Here is a 17888-nt window from a genome sequence, read left to right as displayed (position 1 = left end):
TAGGAATATACCATACTATAACCCCCAAACTCAATTTCACAAAATTCCATACCACAAGCAAGAACGGAAGGCAGTCTTGGAACGAATGTGTTCAAAACCAAAACTTCGAACATTAGAAAGCCTATTTCAGAGGCTGTGTGAGAGTGAAAGGCATCTGCAAGCTGTAAACTCACAGGTGTAATGCTTGCTTAAAAATTCACATTTTGAACTTTAGCTGAAAGCTGAGGCCATTATTTTGCCTCAGGCATTTACTGAACCATCATCATCCAACTTATTGGCACACTGTAAAAGGGCTGTGGCTTGGCTGTGGTCTGGCCACCTGGTAAGCATGCAGGGGTATATTTGTATTAAAATGCATCTCTAACGTGAATGCATGTGTATGCAGGAAAAAGACCCGATGAGACCTAGGGCCTTATTACGACTTTTGTGGTCCTGCAGCGGCGCTGCCACTGCGCCGTCCACTGGAGGAACACCCTGGCCATGCTGACCTGCCCGTCGGATTACAAGTTTAATCTTGGTCAGGTGGGAGGTGCTGAGGCGGACTCACGGTGGTGGGCTGTTATGCTCATGAGAGATCCTAATATGCAGCTGTAAGAGCGCAGAATGCATGTTCCTACACCACACCGCACAGGAACAGGGGGTGCAAATCCAGGGGGGCACAACATGTGTCCCCAGCATGCACCACCAGGCACAGGAGCAACACGGGCCCAAATGGGTCCTCTTTGTTGCCTCTCTGACACCCTTTTCATTGGCGGGCTCACCGCCATGAAGGGGATGGCGGACAGATAACTCGTAATATGCTCATCGGTGCCGCAGTGGCACTGGTAGCATATTATAGCTCCCCTACCGCTGCGTGACTGCCACGGGATCCTGTTACCCCGGCAGACGTAGTGGTCCTGTGGCGGTCCGACTGCCCAACTCGTAATATTGTGGGTGGGCCTGCAGTGTGGCGGTGGTTAGACGGCCACCACAAGTACGGCGGTCCTATGGACCGCCGTACCTGTAATAAGGCCCTTGGTCAATGCATGGATTTTGCAGTAGATAACAAAATCAATGTTGACATGTGTCAACATTTTATATGTATCTGTCATGCGTGCTTAATTGTCATCACATAGTACACAGCAGGGCAACAAGCCACTGTGTGATTCAATCATTAAAAAGAATTGACTCTTTATTAAGAAAAGCAGCCACAAGCATAATACTCTTCAGTAGGTAAATAGAAACAGCATAATTAACTCCTCCCATGCTCGTGACGGTACTGTTCCGTCACGAGCCTCGGGTGGGCTGTGCTGGTGATGGAGCGGTTCCGTCACGGCCCCGCGGCCGCGCCGACGCGGCGCTGATTTCGCACCTGCGCGGTGCGATCTATTGAGTGGGCGAGGTCGTGACGGAACCATTCCGTCACAAGCACAGCTCACCCGCGTGCCGTGACGGAGCGGTTCCGTCACGAGCATGGGACCGCCGCGTCGCCGCCACGCCCCCTTAGCGCTGCGGCGGAATAGCCGCCGCAGCGAATAGGGTTAAATCTCAGAAATGTAGCATACGATGTTGAGACCTTTTTACAAAAATATAGTTTGCAAAGGTTAAAATGTATGTTTCGATCCTAGCTTCCCACAATCTACATCTCTCAGTCTAGGACCATACCTGTGAAATCCAATGTATATGCTGATGAAACTATCTGGGAAACTCCTATGATAGAATGGTCAACATGAAGGCACACAGAGTCGAGAACAGTTCCAGAAAGAAATGAGCAGGGTTGCATGGTGGGGCAGAAATAGGACCACTTACCATGTATGTGATTCATCAAAGTAAAGAAAGTTACTCTGGATGAAGTAAGGGGTGGTCTTTCTGGATTTCCCGGATGGTAGGCAAGAACCCTTAGTAGGCCTAAAACAATTGAACCAGGATGTTGAAAATCCAACTTCATTAAAATGGCGAGTGTTGACAAAAATATGTGGGTAGAGCCAGTGGGTTTCAAATATGCCACAGCATAACTATGGAGTTTCCTCTGGAGAAGGTGTGGGTTTTGCTCATAACCATTGGGGCAAATTTGGGAGTACAAACAGGCTGGCTCTATGACCAAAGGAAAGGAACAGCCCATCTCACTTGCACCCGTGCCCTCCAAGGACTGGCCCGCTTTTCTACCAGATGTGAAGAACTCCATTTGCTAATTAAGATGGTGCAGAGGTGGAAACCTTACCTAACTGCAGATGGGAACTCCAAGTGCCAAGAAGCTTGAGTGCTAGAAGCTGTGGTGTCCAGGACGCTAGAGATAATCAGAAGGGCTTGAAGAAGTAGTTCCTGCCAAATGGTAGGCTGTGCTTAGCTACAATTCAAAAGCAGTGGAGCACTCACATTCAAATCCAGGCCTCAGTGGTTCTCTGGGGCATGGTCAGAAGGCAACCAGCCAGTACATTTCCAGAGTAAGAGCTCCAACTAACCTGCTGAACCTAGTTAGCCAGTTACAAATTTCCTCAAATCATTACAAAGTGTGTTTTGGCTGCATTCAACTCTCCCACGGCAATGCCACAACTTCAATGCAACTTCATCAGCCTCAACTCACACCTTGCTTGTTCTCTGAGCTCTCCATCCTTGCAAACCCTCGTCTTCACAGGCCGTCACAAGAAAGAAAGCTGAACATTACTATGTTGCGGTTTGTGACCAGTGCCTAGTGAAGAGATTTGTGCTTCCACTTCGAATAACTTGCAACAGGAGAAGCAACTGACCGGTTCCACCGAGTGCACCCACTGACCTTCTATCAGGCATCAACACCTTGAGGTGTTTAGCTTCTCTAACCTTCAAGGCTCTCAGTGTGGCTCTGACTCAGTTTATCCAGCCTCTCGGGATCCTTGCCAAACACAGCCTGGAGATGGGAAATGATGGAAAGGGTTGAGCACTTTGTCTGAAGGTAAGTTTTTATACTGGGCCACACCACCAGCTCCTATTTGATGATCAGCATAACTTTTCATTTCAGCCCCCCTAGAAAGACCAACAGTGGTACTTGGAAAATGACTCGACATTTTCACTTTTCCTAAATTTTCATGGATTCCCAATGCCTTTGGTTAGCCCCATTACTTTCATAGAATAAAATTAAGCAACGTTTTCTCTGTTTTTCGTTTTACTTTAACTGATTTTTTTGTGGCTGTTCACTAATACATTTTGTCAATTTTAGACATTTTTATTACCTTGATTTGGTATTTTTTGTTTACTTTGTTGCACTACTTTTAGAATGTATGATCCTTTTGACGTCCTATTTTGTGCTGCTCGGTGACTTCATGATAATTCTCAGACATTTTACAAAGGCAGCAGGTCAGGCTTTTTCAAGCTAATGTGATTGTAATTGTTACTGCAAGTATGAGCCCCAAAATAACAGGAAGAAATTAAAGGACGAATGTTCCACTAACTATATATGGCACATGTTTCCAATACAACATTTTACATGGGTGAGGTACAAAATACATTGCAACCTAGAGGTGAAGCTATAAACTGTAATGCCAGGACATCATGTCAGTCAAATCACCATGGGCCCAGGAGTATCCCCAGCAGGCTCCTAAAATCCTGTGATACAGCAGGGTGTAACACGAAGGAGCTGACAACATGACGAATTTGGCCCCAGTAAAGAAAACAACAGTGGTCCCATGCACAAGAGAAATAATGGCACAGAATATATATAGACACAATGGAAGCTATATTAAATAGTGACTTGTCCAGCCGGACAGAGGTCCAATTTTTACTTTCAACAACGAATGTTCTAAAGAGATACCTTCAACATTTCCATAGAGAGGGGCACAAGCCTTTACCCAAACATATACAATTTGGCATAGAGAGGAAAGTAGTAAGAGAATAGAACAGATTTTTTAGGCAGAAGCTGTTATTTCCTGTGAATATTACAATAACAGAAATTCCATTTCACACCATTACTCGCCTAACATGGCAATTTGTACATTTCGCGGTATATGGTGTTTTAAAAGTCGACGGCGTTTCGATCCCATTTAAAGAATCACAGGGATCATCATCAGGCCAGAATATTGCCTAATTATTACAAGTCATGATAGCCTAAAGAAGAGAGAGAAATAAAGAGATCATACACGGTACAATATAGAAAAATATAGAAAAAGGTGCATTGTGAGAGAACTGTAAGGTGACATGGTTATAACTTCAAAAATTGGTGATGGGACTGTTGCCTTAAAGGTCCGAAGCTCTAAATCCTTATTTGGAAGAGACGGAAGTGCATACTATACATGCCATCTAGTGATAGTTAAGCAAGGATCTATAAAGTGAATGTGATGGTATTCACAACCATAGTGGAGATCAAATGTGTAGTTTTACAGTCGTAAGTGCCAGAAGTGAAAATCGGCTGGCGACGATAAACTGCGAAATGGTCGTGAGGCTAACAGTGTATTGACAGTTAACAGTGGTGAGCGTTGTTGTAAATTTACAGACGCATGTGCTAACAATAATGCACTATAAACTGCGATAACCTGCGGGAAGGGTGAGACTAATGGTGAACTGGTCGTGAGGCTAAGGGTGTATTGACAAATAACAGTGGTGAGCGTTGTTGTAGCTTTACAGACGCATGTGCGAACAAGTGATGCGATATACACGACGATAACCTGCGGGTATCGGTTGTTTCAATATTAGTCTCACCATTCCCGCAGGTTATCGTCGTGTATATCGCATCACTTGTTCGCACATGCGTCTGTAAAGCTACAACAATGCTCACCACTGTTATTTGTCAATACACCCTTAGCCTCACGACCAATTCACCATTAGTCTCACCCTTCCCGCAGGTTATCGTCGTTTATAGCGCATTATTGTTAGCACATGCGTCTGTAAATTTATAACAACGCTCACCACTGTTAACTGTCAATACACTGTTAGCCTCACGACCATTTCGCCGTTTATCGTCGCCAGCCGATTTTCACTTCTGGCACTTACGACTGTAAAACTACACATTCGATCTCCACTATGGTTGTGAATACCATCACATTCACTTTATAGATCCTTGCTTGACTATCACTAGATGGCATGTATAGTATGCACTTCCGTCTCTTCCAAATAAGGATTTAGAGCTTCGGACCTTTAAGGCAACAGTCCCATCACCAATTTTTGAAGTTATAACCATGTCACCTTACAGTTCTCTCACAATGCACCTTTTTCCATATTTTTCTATATTGTACCGTGTATGATCTCTTTATTTCTCTCTCTTCTTTAGGCTATCATGACTTGTAATAATTAGGCAATATTCTGGCCTGATGATGATCCCTGTGATTCTTTAAATGGGATCGAAACGTCGTCGACTTTTAAAACACCATATACCACGAAATGTACAAATTGCCATGTTAGGCGAGTAATGGTGTGAAATTGAATTTCTGTTATTGTAATATTTACAGGAAATAACACCTTCTGCCTAAAAATTCTGTTCTATTCTCTTACTACTTTCCTCTCTATGCCAAATTGTATATGTTTGGGTACAGGCTTGTGCCCCTCTCTATGGAAATGTTGAAGGTATCTCTTCAGAACATTCGTTGTTGAAAGTAAAAATTGGACCTCTGTCCGGCTGGACAAGTCACTATTTAATATAGCTTCCATTGTGTCTATATTTATTCTGTGCCATTATTTCTCTTGTGCATGGGACCACTGTTGTTTTCTTTAATATGTTCCCCGGAGTCCTGTGCTGACTCGAATGGGTGCCCTTGTTGTTATATATAAATTGAATTTGGCCCCAGGTCACTGGACATATAAGCAGGCCATGAGACATATAAGTGATGAAGCTTTCCCTGTGGTGCACAAGATATTATGGAGTGCTTAATTTGAGCTGGTGGGTTCTGTTGTTCAGCACTGTCACCTAATTGTCAACACCGGCTGTTATGACAGTCTGCCACATGGTGGCGCAGTCTGTATAATTTAGAGACGAGCGCAACAGTTGTTAAATTAATATACCTTAAAAATGACTAATACCTACCTTCCAAGCCATACTTATAGTTTTGGATAGCCTAAATAGTCTGAATTGTCACACTTGTAGGAGTGTGATGGTTAGTAGTTGTTTTTGTACTGTCACTTGCAGCGCTGGCAGGGGCGATGGGTGGTGGAAGCTTCAGTGATCTCCTGATGAGGGCCTTGGTACTTTTTTCCCCAAATTAAGCACTGGACTATTATGGTAGTACACTCGCTCATCACTTATGCTGTACTAGGCTTGTCTGTGAGCCTCCCTAGACACCCAGGTCCCTGCTTCCGGTCTCTTATTATCATTACTTCTCGCTGGTACCTACTGCTCCCGGCAGATGGCTGTTGTAATGCTTTACCTCCGCACTGCTGTTCTGTGACAGGATGCTATTGACCCACAAAAGCCTTCTATATGATGGGGCTCTAGCTAAGTTCATATGGAAATCCAAATGTTTGTTTCTTCCATGACTGCAAAAACTCTCAGGAACCCAATCAGTGGACATACAAATAGGTCAATAGGAGCTTGTGTAGGTCTTACCTTATTCCTACTGTAATGGAAGAACTTTACACGTGGATGCTTCTTCTTCGCCTGCCAAATGCTTTCGCTCCTACGTTTGTTGGTACAAATGTGCTCTTGCCAATCCCTCCAGACCGGCTGAGGAAATCTGCCAGGCGATGGGTCACACAGGTAGCAGTATTGCATGCTCGCTTCTTTGCTGTAACACTACTAGAGAAAAGAAGACAAGAGCTATGTCAGAGAGACGTCTTGGAGATTGCATTAAAGACAACATAGCCTAACCTGGTTGGGTTATATCCTTGGGAAGCCAGTATCAGACAATCCTGACCCACAAAATAGCATTTGGGCTATTTTTGTACCAGGCAGTCGGACCAAGGAAGTTTTTCCTGTCAAATTTCTTTAGATATGTACAGACGAAACATAAGATAAAATGGTTTTGGACTTAAGTTAAGGACTCTTTTTTATTTTATTTAATTGGTTCTTCCAAAAGTAAGGTTAAAAGATAATGTTGTCTCCCCTACTCTAGAAGATAGAATGGGTTCCATGTTCTTTATGGAACCTTGCATTCACAACTAATTTATTGTGGATATTCTGTGGTGAACTTCACTAAAAGGTCACCAGCCTTTTTGGTTACTCTAATTAAGGGCCCTCTGCAAAAAATGCTAAATCCCCAGAGAGGATATTATGGTCCAAACTTTTGATAAGGTGCTTACTTACAATGGGGTTCTTTTCAGTAACCAGGAGTCAGGTGTCTATGGCCAAACTATCATAAAATCCGCTATTTTGATTAGTGAGCTCGACAACGGCCAGCCAATCAGGTTGCCAAGTTAGACAGGTTACTACTACTTGCTGCTATGATCCATGCATTGAGAGCCTCACACCATCACCATATCTGAGCTGCCGGCCAGCGAAGTGAAACAGAGTGGCAGAAGAGACCAACCTTACTGGTTGTGTTAAGCTTCTGCAACATTCAACAAACCGCATTTAATTTTCAATCTCTCGTGGGAATTCCGCAGAGACAAAATATTGGATCAGCCATTAATTCACCCGACATTCTTCTTGACCCGAAGAAATGTTTTTTAACATATCCTTTGGTGAAACAGTAAGCCATTCACAAATATGTCAAAGCAGCCATTTTGATCTGTAATGCTCCAGTCGTTCTGCAGACCTGACTCGACCAAGTTCACAGCTGCCTAATATCGCGTGAATACTTGAATGAACCTACAGAGCGAGAGGGCGTTTTCCAGGGGTTTCAAGTGATTTAAATGCCCTGCTTGTATTAGAATTGCTTTCAAAGAGTTGCTCACAAAATATGTCTCATCGCACAAAGGGATATATTAGTATTAACTTGACATTCACTAATACATGGCAACAGTATAGGCTTTCTATTTTAGCTACCTCTCCTTTGCATCTTGGGACGTGCAGTTTAATTTTCCTAAATGACAGTAAAGGCTCGCGAGCATTTCATGGTCATTGTGGGAGGGCACTCCATACTCAGCAGGGGTAGAGCTTTAACTAGGCAAGGCTGCGCTGCTCTGGGACAGGCACCTACTTCGAGCACCGGCTCGCCGTTCCCCCTCTGCAACGCTGACAGACGTCGAAAACTGAAGCCAGAAGGGCTTGTTTTTTTATTTTTATTATGTGTAAGCACATAGGGCGTAAAGCTGTTGTATGAGAAACAATGGGTCTAAAGGCGGCTCGAAAAACTTAACAATCGGCCACCAATTACGGAGCCAAAAAACATTTGGGGGAGGCGCCGCTCTTCGTGACGGTGTTTTCCTCGTTAAACCCAACACTATTATACACGACGCAAATAAATATATATTGTTTCATAGGAAAAGAAACTGAACTTTTGTTTTAAGGTTGAGAAATAGTTTTCGACACTCTATTTTAAAAAATCAAATATTCGCTCACCTGCGGGTCAGTAAGTAGGCTGGACAAGAACAGATGTCATTTCAAAAGCAACTCTTTTTTTATTTACTAATTTAAACATACATAATCTAGCTGATGTCGTTTGTTTTCCCTTTTTATTTACTGTCCTTCAAGAGAAATTAGTGATAATAATGTTTAGAGCCTATTTAAAAAAAAAAAAAATTATTCGAAAATATCTGCTGGCGGGTGTTGTTGGTAATACCCTAGCGAACGGTTCTTAAATCACTGACCTCGCTTCATTTCCCATCTGGTTTTATACGTGCCTTTAATTCATGGGGCAGGGCTTGCTGAGTTATGCTGATGCCAAAATAAACAAGAAATGCAAACCACCCAACGAATACAATGTCCTGAGTGGCGCCGCAGAGATGACGTCATAGGTCATTAGTCAGCCTTGGTCGATGCTTGCCACGACCGGTGACGTAGTCATTCGTCCGTCAGCACAGTCACGGGCAAGACACTTAGGTATCATTTGCTAAAACCCCAGGGGCGACGTGGCATTGTAAATAATAGGCAAAAACAGCTGGCAACAATCACATTAGAGAATGCCCCGCCCCACCCTCTGTACATAAACCTGCTTCCCAGCTGAGAAACAATGGCATACATATGTCGACAAAAGAAACATTTCCATAGTTCTTACCTGAGACGTCTGAAGTGGCACGCACTGCAAGAGATGGCTATGTGAAGTAAAGAATGTGTGTGCTAGCGTGTGAAGTGCCTCTTGTCAGAATTAGAGCCTGGCCTGGCTAAACGGGGCTTTATAAAAGGGACAGGTGTAGAAAAGTAAACAAATGAAGCTTGTGCATCATATTCTTCTACTACAAACATAAGTCTGAGCTCCCCTGAACCTGCAACACAATGAAACAGCAGACCTCCTCCTTGTAGAAAAATAGGTTTATTGAACAAGTACATCACCAGGCATGAAAGAAGTGCTCATGTTTTTTTTTGTCACATGTACTAGCCAGAAATGTAAAGCCCCGCTCAGATTTCTTGTCATAAACTTCTAAGTAAATCATCTGAAATCTCAAAGTAGTGCTGCTCATGTTTGATTTTATTTGGTATGAAAGTGTCTGCCTTGGGGTGAGTGTGCTGCGCTCCTGGCGCCCCCTAGAGCCCGGGTCCGTCTCAAACATTCTCTGCCGAAAGCTGAGCATGGATGTGAGGCCGCCATGCATGGAGCCGGGGCGGGGCGGCCGGGCGGGCGCGGCTACTGCTCGCCCAGGGGGTCGCCGTACTGTGCGTAGCGCTCGGCCTCCGGCTCGCTGGGCGCGTTCCGCTTCTTGCCCGGGGTTCCGGCGCCGACGTCGGTGCGAGGGTAAGTCTGCAGCTTGTGCAGCTCCTGCGAGAGCTTGCCCAGCACACAGGTACTCAGGTTCGAGCACCGCTTGGACATGCGTCTATCCATGCTGCAGGGAGAAAAAGAACATGCCAGCAGGAGGAAAGGAACGCATGCGAACGTGCACTTCTGCAACAACAACATGTCAACATAAAAGGTCACATGCACCGCTTCCCATGCCTAGTTGGAGCAGACTGTTTTTTCTGTAACAGGACTTCATGCGCCGGCAGTCAGACTTTATCAAAACAAGAGTGCAGAACTGTTTATATTCTCATAAATACATGCATCGGCAGTCGCAGCTCATAACACGTTAGTGCAAACATTATTAAGGAGATTGCATGCACTGCTAACCATGCCTCATACATAATCCTGCAAACCTACATTCCGAACATGCGCGGTTGTATGCATAATAACGTAATAAGGAAAAGTGGCCGGTGCATATTGGGTGTGCATTCTCTGCTTTGGGGGTAGTTGGGTTTGGCGTCAGCATGCGGTCAGGTCGGGGTGTGCTCATGCTCGAGGGCTGCCTTCCAGTGGAGCGCATTGAAATGCAGTGCATGCATCTACCATCGACCGGGTGGCCCTGGGAATGAAGTCATCGCTGAGTGCAATGGGTGCACGCCCTGGGATTATTAATGGCCTCCACTGCAGGCAGGCGAGCTGGGTGCATCCGTGCAGTCCGTGCATGCCACCGAGTGGGGAGAAACATGCAGGCTCCCGACAGAGAAAACTTGGGACACAGGGGTGCCTCCCTAGCCCCCCCCCCCCCCAGCACTGATAGGGGAAACATACCATGTTGTAAACATTTGCAATCTCAACTCAACCTGGACTGCCATGCTCTGCTACAATTGAGTCATTGAAAATAGATAAACATGTTATTTGTCATGGCGTAGCTCTTTGATAGAACAAGAAGGATGATCTTATTAAAAAAGACAAGAAACGTGGCCTAACATTTATGAACTATGCAAGGTGCACACCAGCCAACTCACACCGTGCCAGCGTGTGACACACGATACCTCCCATCACACTGTCTCACGGAGAGGAGCAGAGATCACACGGTGGCAGGGAAAACGAGCTGAAAACCACTGTAAAATGTGGTTTTCCAGCTGGTTTTCCCAGGCTTTGAACTGCCCACGTCTATTAAGCCGGGTTGTGAAAACACCCCAGGACATCGGCTCCAGCCTCAACACGTTTTTTTGTTGCGGAGGAGGGGGCTTGGGAGTGAGGTGGGGTTCAAAAGTGCCTCGTAGGTACTTCTTGGCACGAGACCCCGCCCCCTCCTCACACGGTGAGATTGTTCTTCAAGTTGGCAGGTATGAAGGAGTGATGTCACCGGAATAGTGACGTCATAATATGGCCAACTCTCTTTCTGGCCATTTAATGTGATGGCCAGATAGAGAGTTGGACGCGGTCTGCAGCTATCTCAAGTTGCACGCGTCTGGGAGGAGCAATCACACGCTCCTGCCTATGTTGTCATTCTTAACTTGACAGTCGACCCTTTCCCGTCGCAAGTGCAGCTGAGCAAGCATCTGGATAACCCGTACCCACAGGAAGAGTCTCTTACTGTGCTTGGGAGAGGCCAGCTTGGAATGGCTGCACCCTTGCACGCTGCCAGCGCACTGCGCAAAGAAGCCCTGCCTCGCGCTGCTTCAGGGTGTCATCGCCCACAAATGGTCCGTGCAAAGCAGTGCCCCACACGTAAGTACATGTCTACTTGACTCTGCATCCGCGGCGATGGTGGGGGTGGGGGAGGTGTGTTCCTACCTGTTGCTCTCGGTGTCCTGTTCGAGTTCTTCCGCCGTCATTTGTACGAACTCCTTCACCAGCGCGTTGAGTAGCCGCCGGGCCTCGTAGTCACTGAGGGCCACTCTGTCTGTGATCGACTCTAACCCGGGCCTGGGAGGGAAAGCAAGAGGTGAGCACAGAAGAGGCAATGTGATTAGGGACTATCCAGGCGACAGTGCAATAAGTGTGACCGCCAAATGCGCACACTGAAAACAAGAGTAGACAAGCTCATCGGTGGCTCTTGTAACCCGAAACATCCCAAATTCATGATCTATTTTTACGCGCAGTTAGTGCTTAATTTGAGGCGGTGGTTACTAGTGGGGCCTTCCGGCACTTATTTTGGGGGACCGGAATTTATTGTTCCTGCTCGGACATTTCGCGAGAGGGAAAACACACTAAAGGGAACGAGGGAGGAAGAGAAAGACGGGGAAACCGTCACAACGGGAGAAAGAAGAAAGCAGTCAGAGTGAGATTAAGGGGGTGTCTAGCAGTGGATTAAATAAACCTCCAGTGGATTGAAGATTAAGCAACTTTGATATTCTGCGCGCTAACATTTAACAGCTCTGGCCGTGGGCTTCTGAGCACCTTTACAAATTAAACATTTACAAATTAAGCACCGCCCACCGTGTTATGTTCACCTGTCTTATACATGTTTTTCGAGCCCACTTCTGCCGAGAAATCCCCCTCTCCCCCACTGCCCACCACCACCACCACCACTTGTGTAGGGACATAGTTGCAGATGTCACTTAACTGAAGCGCGCGCTGCCGGGTACAGAGGACATTTTAAATCTAAGGGGGGCTTCAGGGGGTTTTATTGGTTCGCTTAAAAGCACTCATACGAATACATGCAGCAAAATAAGTAAGTAATTTTCGGTGTTTCGCAGATTGGAATGCATCATCTTCTCTTTCCGGAGCTGTAGATTAGGGTGGAATAGGGTGCTGGCAGTAGAGGCCGGGTGGCACTCTGCACTTCTATTCTGTACAGCCTGATTAAGAAATATATGGCCACTTTCGGGGTAGGTCTGCCGCTCTCTACCCCAAGGGAAGTGCTGTATGCTTGTGATGGGGGAAGAGGCACTCCAGAGAGCCTTAGAAAATAACGGTTTTCCGAAAGACCCCCCTAAGAACATGTGAGAGTTATCCAACAGGTTCTAGCTCCGGATATGGTACTCCGGGATCTCAGCCCGGAGGTGCGCAGCCGAGAGCTGTCTGTCCCCGCGGGATGCAGTGAGGGATGCGGACAGTGTCGTGCAGTTTACCCTGCACCAAAGGCCGCCTGCACTCAGTGAGTGGCGCGCAAAGCTCTGAAGGCGGTATGAGAGGTTTGGGGGGTCCCCTGTGTCGAACGGTCTGTCAGGTTTGGGGTCTGCGTGGGCGCTGCCGTTCTCGCGGGCTGCAAGGGAGACACTTACCTCGCCGGCGCTGTGTGAGAGCTGTGCATCTGGCAGACCACGAAGGCTAGCACGGCGAGGAGGGAGGAGATCTTCAGCACGACCATGATGCCTCCTCTGCAACAGAGTTAAACACAGTGTGTGATCTTGTGCATCCGTTTCCCAAACACCATTATCAATCAGTGAGTGTCTCTGTCCTTAATTGCATCCGCCCATTGTGCGCAGTTAATGTCCCTGTGCTGCAGCTCGGAGTTATGGCCCACTCAGGGCCCTGGTACTGTAATAGATCAATGTTTATGAAACAGAAAGCTCTTGCAGTAATTATAAATTAAATGAAACATCTTCTCGGTTAAAAATCGATCAATTTGGAAGCGCCATAAAGCTGTTAAACATAGAATTGCACTGTGATGGATGCTGGCGGCAGGGGAGCTTGTAGAAAGCCCTGGACAGCTAGGCTGCTCTCAAAGCTAGTGATCGCATCCTGGCGTCACCGTGTTGTCAAACTTTACAAAGAAACTATTCCGATGCACAACAGGATGCGCGCTCGGCTACAACAGGTGAATGAGAACATTTTAAAATTAAAAGGGTCAGCCAATGGCAGCAGACATTGCTTCTTTGATGGCGCTGGGGTTGGGGTTTTGAGCCTATACGAGGCTTTCCTCACCGGATCACCCCATAAAGGCCCCTTACCTTGTGTTTTGGAGACATCAAGTTGAGTTACCCAACACCGTGCTCACAGGCAGAGACCTCACTTTCGCAAGATGTGAGTAGCTCGTTGCATTCAGGCACTTTACGTTCCCGATGCACAGCGAGAAATGCAGTCATCCAAGCACCAGAAAAAAGATGTAACGGTGCAGGTACAGCACTCACAGTGACACGGGAAATCTGTTTTTCCAGAGTGCCAAAAAGATCTATCTATCTATCTCCCTATCTATTTATCTATCTATCCATCTAACTATCTATACACTTGTTAAAAGTTGCCATCCGACTCTGTCTCTCATCCTGTTTCAAAGATAATAACTTCCTCACAGGGCTCTCTAAGTCCTGTGGGGTAAAATAAATAGCAGAGTCACTCCTGCTCCCCAAGTGAGGACCATATCCTCCGCCAATGCCTTTTCCTATAATCAAGAGCCATGCTTACCGTCCTGTCCCTGGAGAGAGCGGACCGCGATGAAGACAGCGCTCAGCTTCCCAGTGGTGCTGCTCCTGAATGGCAAGCCCGCCCCTTTATACCGCCATCAGCAGTAGAGTGTGTGACTGTGTGGGCGGCGGGCCAGTGCCCGTCAGCCAATCAGTGCCCTGAGCGAACAGGGTGCAGCCAATCAGTCGGGTGCCAGGGTCCCACGGCGTCCGAATTGCGTCATTGCCCGGTCACCGAGCGTCCCATTCATAAAATGTGCAAGTGCCCTGACCGGCTGACAGTTCTATTAGCATTGATGTCATGGGCGGTGGGGGGCTGGGGGGAACCACAGGCGATTAATGAAAAGTAAGCCAAAGCATCCCCGGCCATTAATTATGGACTTCCTCCGCCAAAGAGCTCTATCCTCCTGGACGGGAAACTCCGGGATGGGTTATTTACTTATTAGAAGCGACATTTGCTGCAAACCCTGCTGCATTGCAGACAGAGGCAGACACTGACAGCTCAGGGGCCGCGAGCCCTCCCTGGGCAGCATGCACACTATGCGCACATGGTGTGCACTTAAAACTGCTAGACAGGTGCAGAGCGTGCACTTTACACACGTAAAGTGCCCGTGGCATTGATGACCGGCAAGTGGAAGACATGCACCCTGAACAGGTGGATTACACATGACATGCACGATACACACACACAGTACACGTGGCAGTACTGCTATGCAAGTGCAGGACAATGCCTGTACACACAAGGAATACACATGACACCGTGCGCACACAAAGTGTAGACAGCCGTGCAAGTGGGCAAGTGTAGGACATACAGGTTGCAGCCATGAAGTGCATGTGGCACTGCTAGGTAGGACATACATTTTCCACAAACATAGCGCATGCGGCAGTGCTGGCGGGTAGCTGCAGGACCTGGGCGACTATGCACCCAAAGAGCGCCCGTGGCAGTGCTGAACACGTGCAGGGAACGTAATGAGCGCACGCACAGTTTGCATGGTCATGCTGGGTAGATACATGCCATACAGTTATTACACACAGAATGCATGTGCTAGTGCTGGGTAGTACAGGTCACACGCTTTGTGGTTTAATAATGCAAACTATAGCGAGGGACTGGTGCGGGGCTGCGTTGTACACTGAGAGCACACACGTTACTGGTGAACATGCGAATGATATGGACTGTTTGCATGCGGACGTATAGGCGTCCTTCACCAAGAGGTAGTGCTGAGTGGATACAGGGCGTGTATTGTCTACACATATAATGCACACAGTGCTGTTATGCACACACACACACACCACATACGGCAGTCCTGGACTGGTGCAGGACATGCACTACACACACTCGGTGCACACTGGCATTAATATATACATGCATTGTTCGTGCACGGAGTGCACTTGGTAGTGCTGGAAAGATAAATCCTGGACACGTGCAGTACCTGGGCTTTCACACAAGGCAGCCCTGGGCAGGTGCAAGATATGCACTGTGTGTACATATATGAGTAGATACTCACGTGCCAATAGTTGGTCACACATAAGCACACATTATACTGCTGGTAGTTGTATGGAATGGCGCCTGTGCACATAAAATGCACGTGCCAGGGCTGGCGGGCAAGTACAATACACGTACTCTACATATACAGAACACACATGGGTGTGGTAAATAGGCACACGGTAGCTGCATCCACAACGAGTACACTTAGCGGAACTGGACAAGTGCTGGCAAGTGCTGGATGCGCAGCACAATGTGCAAGGGCACTGGCCAAGGGCAGTGCGAGATACACCGTATGCACACATTACCCAAGGCAGCGTTTGGGAGATGTAGAGCATACAAAGTGTACAGAGAGTACACATGATCGCGCCTGCCAGGTGCAGGACCTGTCCTATGCACATGATACCCCCGAGGGTAAGGACAAGTACTGTGTAGACACGGTAGTAGGAATGCAGGGCAGTTGCGGTGTACCCATCGAATATATGTGCTAGTGCAGGTAAGGCCCTATGCGCATAGCGATTACACAAAATAGTGTGAGTAGGTCCGAGCATGTACTGTTTACAGTGGTTACTTCTGGAATCTCTCAGTGCACACGTGAAGTACACGTGACAATGATTGACTGGTGCGGGGAATGTAACGTGCAAACACAGAGAGCACACATAGTAAGTCTTCGTGGTAGGCGCAGACCGTGTGCTGTGTAAACAGAACCACGTGCGGCAAGACTGCGCATGCGTGGGATCCGGAATGCGCGCATACGTGGTGCACAGAAGAATGACCAGCACTGCCTGTCCTGTCACGGTACTGCACTGATAGTTAACGCAAGGGTGGCGTCGGGGAGAAGGCGCTTGACCACAACCGCCCCTCGCCCCGCTCTTACCCGAGAAGCTGAACTAGAATGGGGCATTTAGCCCCCCACTATGCTGGTCCTGACGTTGAGACACCCATGCTCATAAACCGCCAGCCTGGAAAGCCCTCAGGAAGAGACCCCCAGCCCAAATTCAGTCAAAGTCAAGTAACTCTGCGACAGTCAGTGACTTTGAATTTTTGGTTCACAGTGTTTGGTAGTTTATCAGTCGTAAACTTTTGAAAAGTGTGGCCGTTTACCACCATTAATAAATCTCATTGCTGAGTTTTGTACATTTTCTGCTTCCTTTCAAGCCCCATTCATTGAAAACAGGGCTGGAGGGCGCTGAAATATTGTTCTTTAATGCAGAACAAAAGTAAGATTCTGATTCGCTCCGTATCTGGTGATGCATCTCTCACTGCCCGCCCCCCACCACCGCCCACCCACGCGCGCATCAGCTCTTAAAATATATCACAGGCATCAACTAGATTTGCGCAGGGGGGGAGGAGCTCGAGTACCCAGCGAGCAAAGGGTCATCGTTTGCACTTTATTCAAAATAAATCTGAGGCATTGTGCTGCAAGGCAAATATCACTTTGAAAAGGTTACGTATTCACAAAAACAACAAAGGAGGCCCTCTCCGCCCGCTCTGTGTACACACAGACAAGACAGGCCTTGTGCACAGGCAGGGGAGGGTGGACAGATCAAACAGCGGCCCCTCTGCGGCGAGGAGTAGCCTTCTCGCTCTAGCTTGTCGGGGTGTAAATAAATAAATCCTGTAGGCTTATCGAAGAGATAGAACATATATTGAACAGTAGGTCTTTAGATGTTAGAGGTATAGCTCAGCATTCCGAGTTTACAAAGAACCTTTCTTCAGAACGACATTCTGATACAATTCTAGTGTCTGTAGAGAAGCTAGGCGCTACGAATTACTCTTCTGGTACGAACTGTTGAAATAAACTCTCTTCTTCACAACGCTGCTCCAGAGTGAGAGCTGCCCAAAGCTCCCTCTCCGCCTCCGGGCGCTACATTTGTCTGGGGTCACCAGGTACTGATGGATTTATGCTTGCCCCCGAAGTGGGGGTTTTAAACTTGCCTCGCACTGCATTTGCACAGTGTCACACCGAGCACTTGAGGGAGATTCATGCGCAACCTGGCCCAGCGGGGATGTTTGAGCACCTGCTGGGGGGTGCTGCCTTTTTCCCGCGTGACTCAATGCACTTGAAAATCCAGGCCTTTGCCCGGTGTCTCATCAGGCACTCAGTGGTGAAATATGGCCTCCCTGATCCCGGGGGTGGAGTAGAGCACCTGTTTCCGTGCGCCTCATTAGCCCAGTGTCACAGCGAGCACTAGAAGGAGACTGATGCCCGAAGCGAGGTTTGTACACCTGACCCGGACACCCGTTGCTTCTGCAGGTCTAAATAAAGCAAACAGAGGTGAGTAATGTGCAGGGCGTAGAGCCCCTTTCTCTGGGCTTCACTTTACCAAGCAGTATGCAATGAAGTGCCCCCCCGCCCCC

At 47.4% G+C, this 17888-nt stretch overlaps 1 protein-coding gene across 3 annotated transcripts in view; it reads right to left on the bottom strand.

The window, feature by feature from the left end:
- CALCB (calcitonin related polypeptide beta) overlaps positions 1-14106 on the bottom strand; it is a 36107-nt gene extending 22001 nt beyond the window's left edge. Inside the window, exons 1-4 of one of the 3 annotated variants that reach the window (XM_078683761.1) lie at positions 14046-14106; positions 12926-13021; positions 11493-11624; positions 6485-6673 (exon numbers count right to left, since the gene is read on the bottom strand). In XM_078683761.1, the coding sequence (XP_078539887.1) occupies positions 6511-6673; positions 11493-11624; positions 12926-13011 (381 nt within the window). In that variant the 5' untranslated portion in view covers positions 13012-13021; positions 14046-14106 and the 3' untranslated portion in view covers positions 6485-6510. The other 2 variants (XM_078683762.1, XM_078683760.1) reach the window with 2 other exon arrangements.
- Positions 14107-17888: the final 3782 nt, after the last annotated feature.

This window comes from Lissotriton helveticus, chromosome 3_1 (assembly GCF_964261635.1).
Source record: "Lissotriton helveticus chromosome 3_1, aLisHel1.1, whole genome shotgun sequence".
NCBI lineage: Eukaryota > Metazoa > Chordata > Amphibia > Caudata > Salamandridae > Lissotriton > Lissotriton helveticus.
This window is presented reverse-complemented; position numbering and strand designations above follow the sequence as displayed.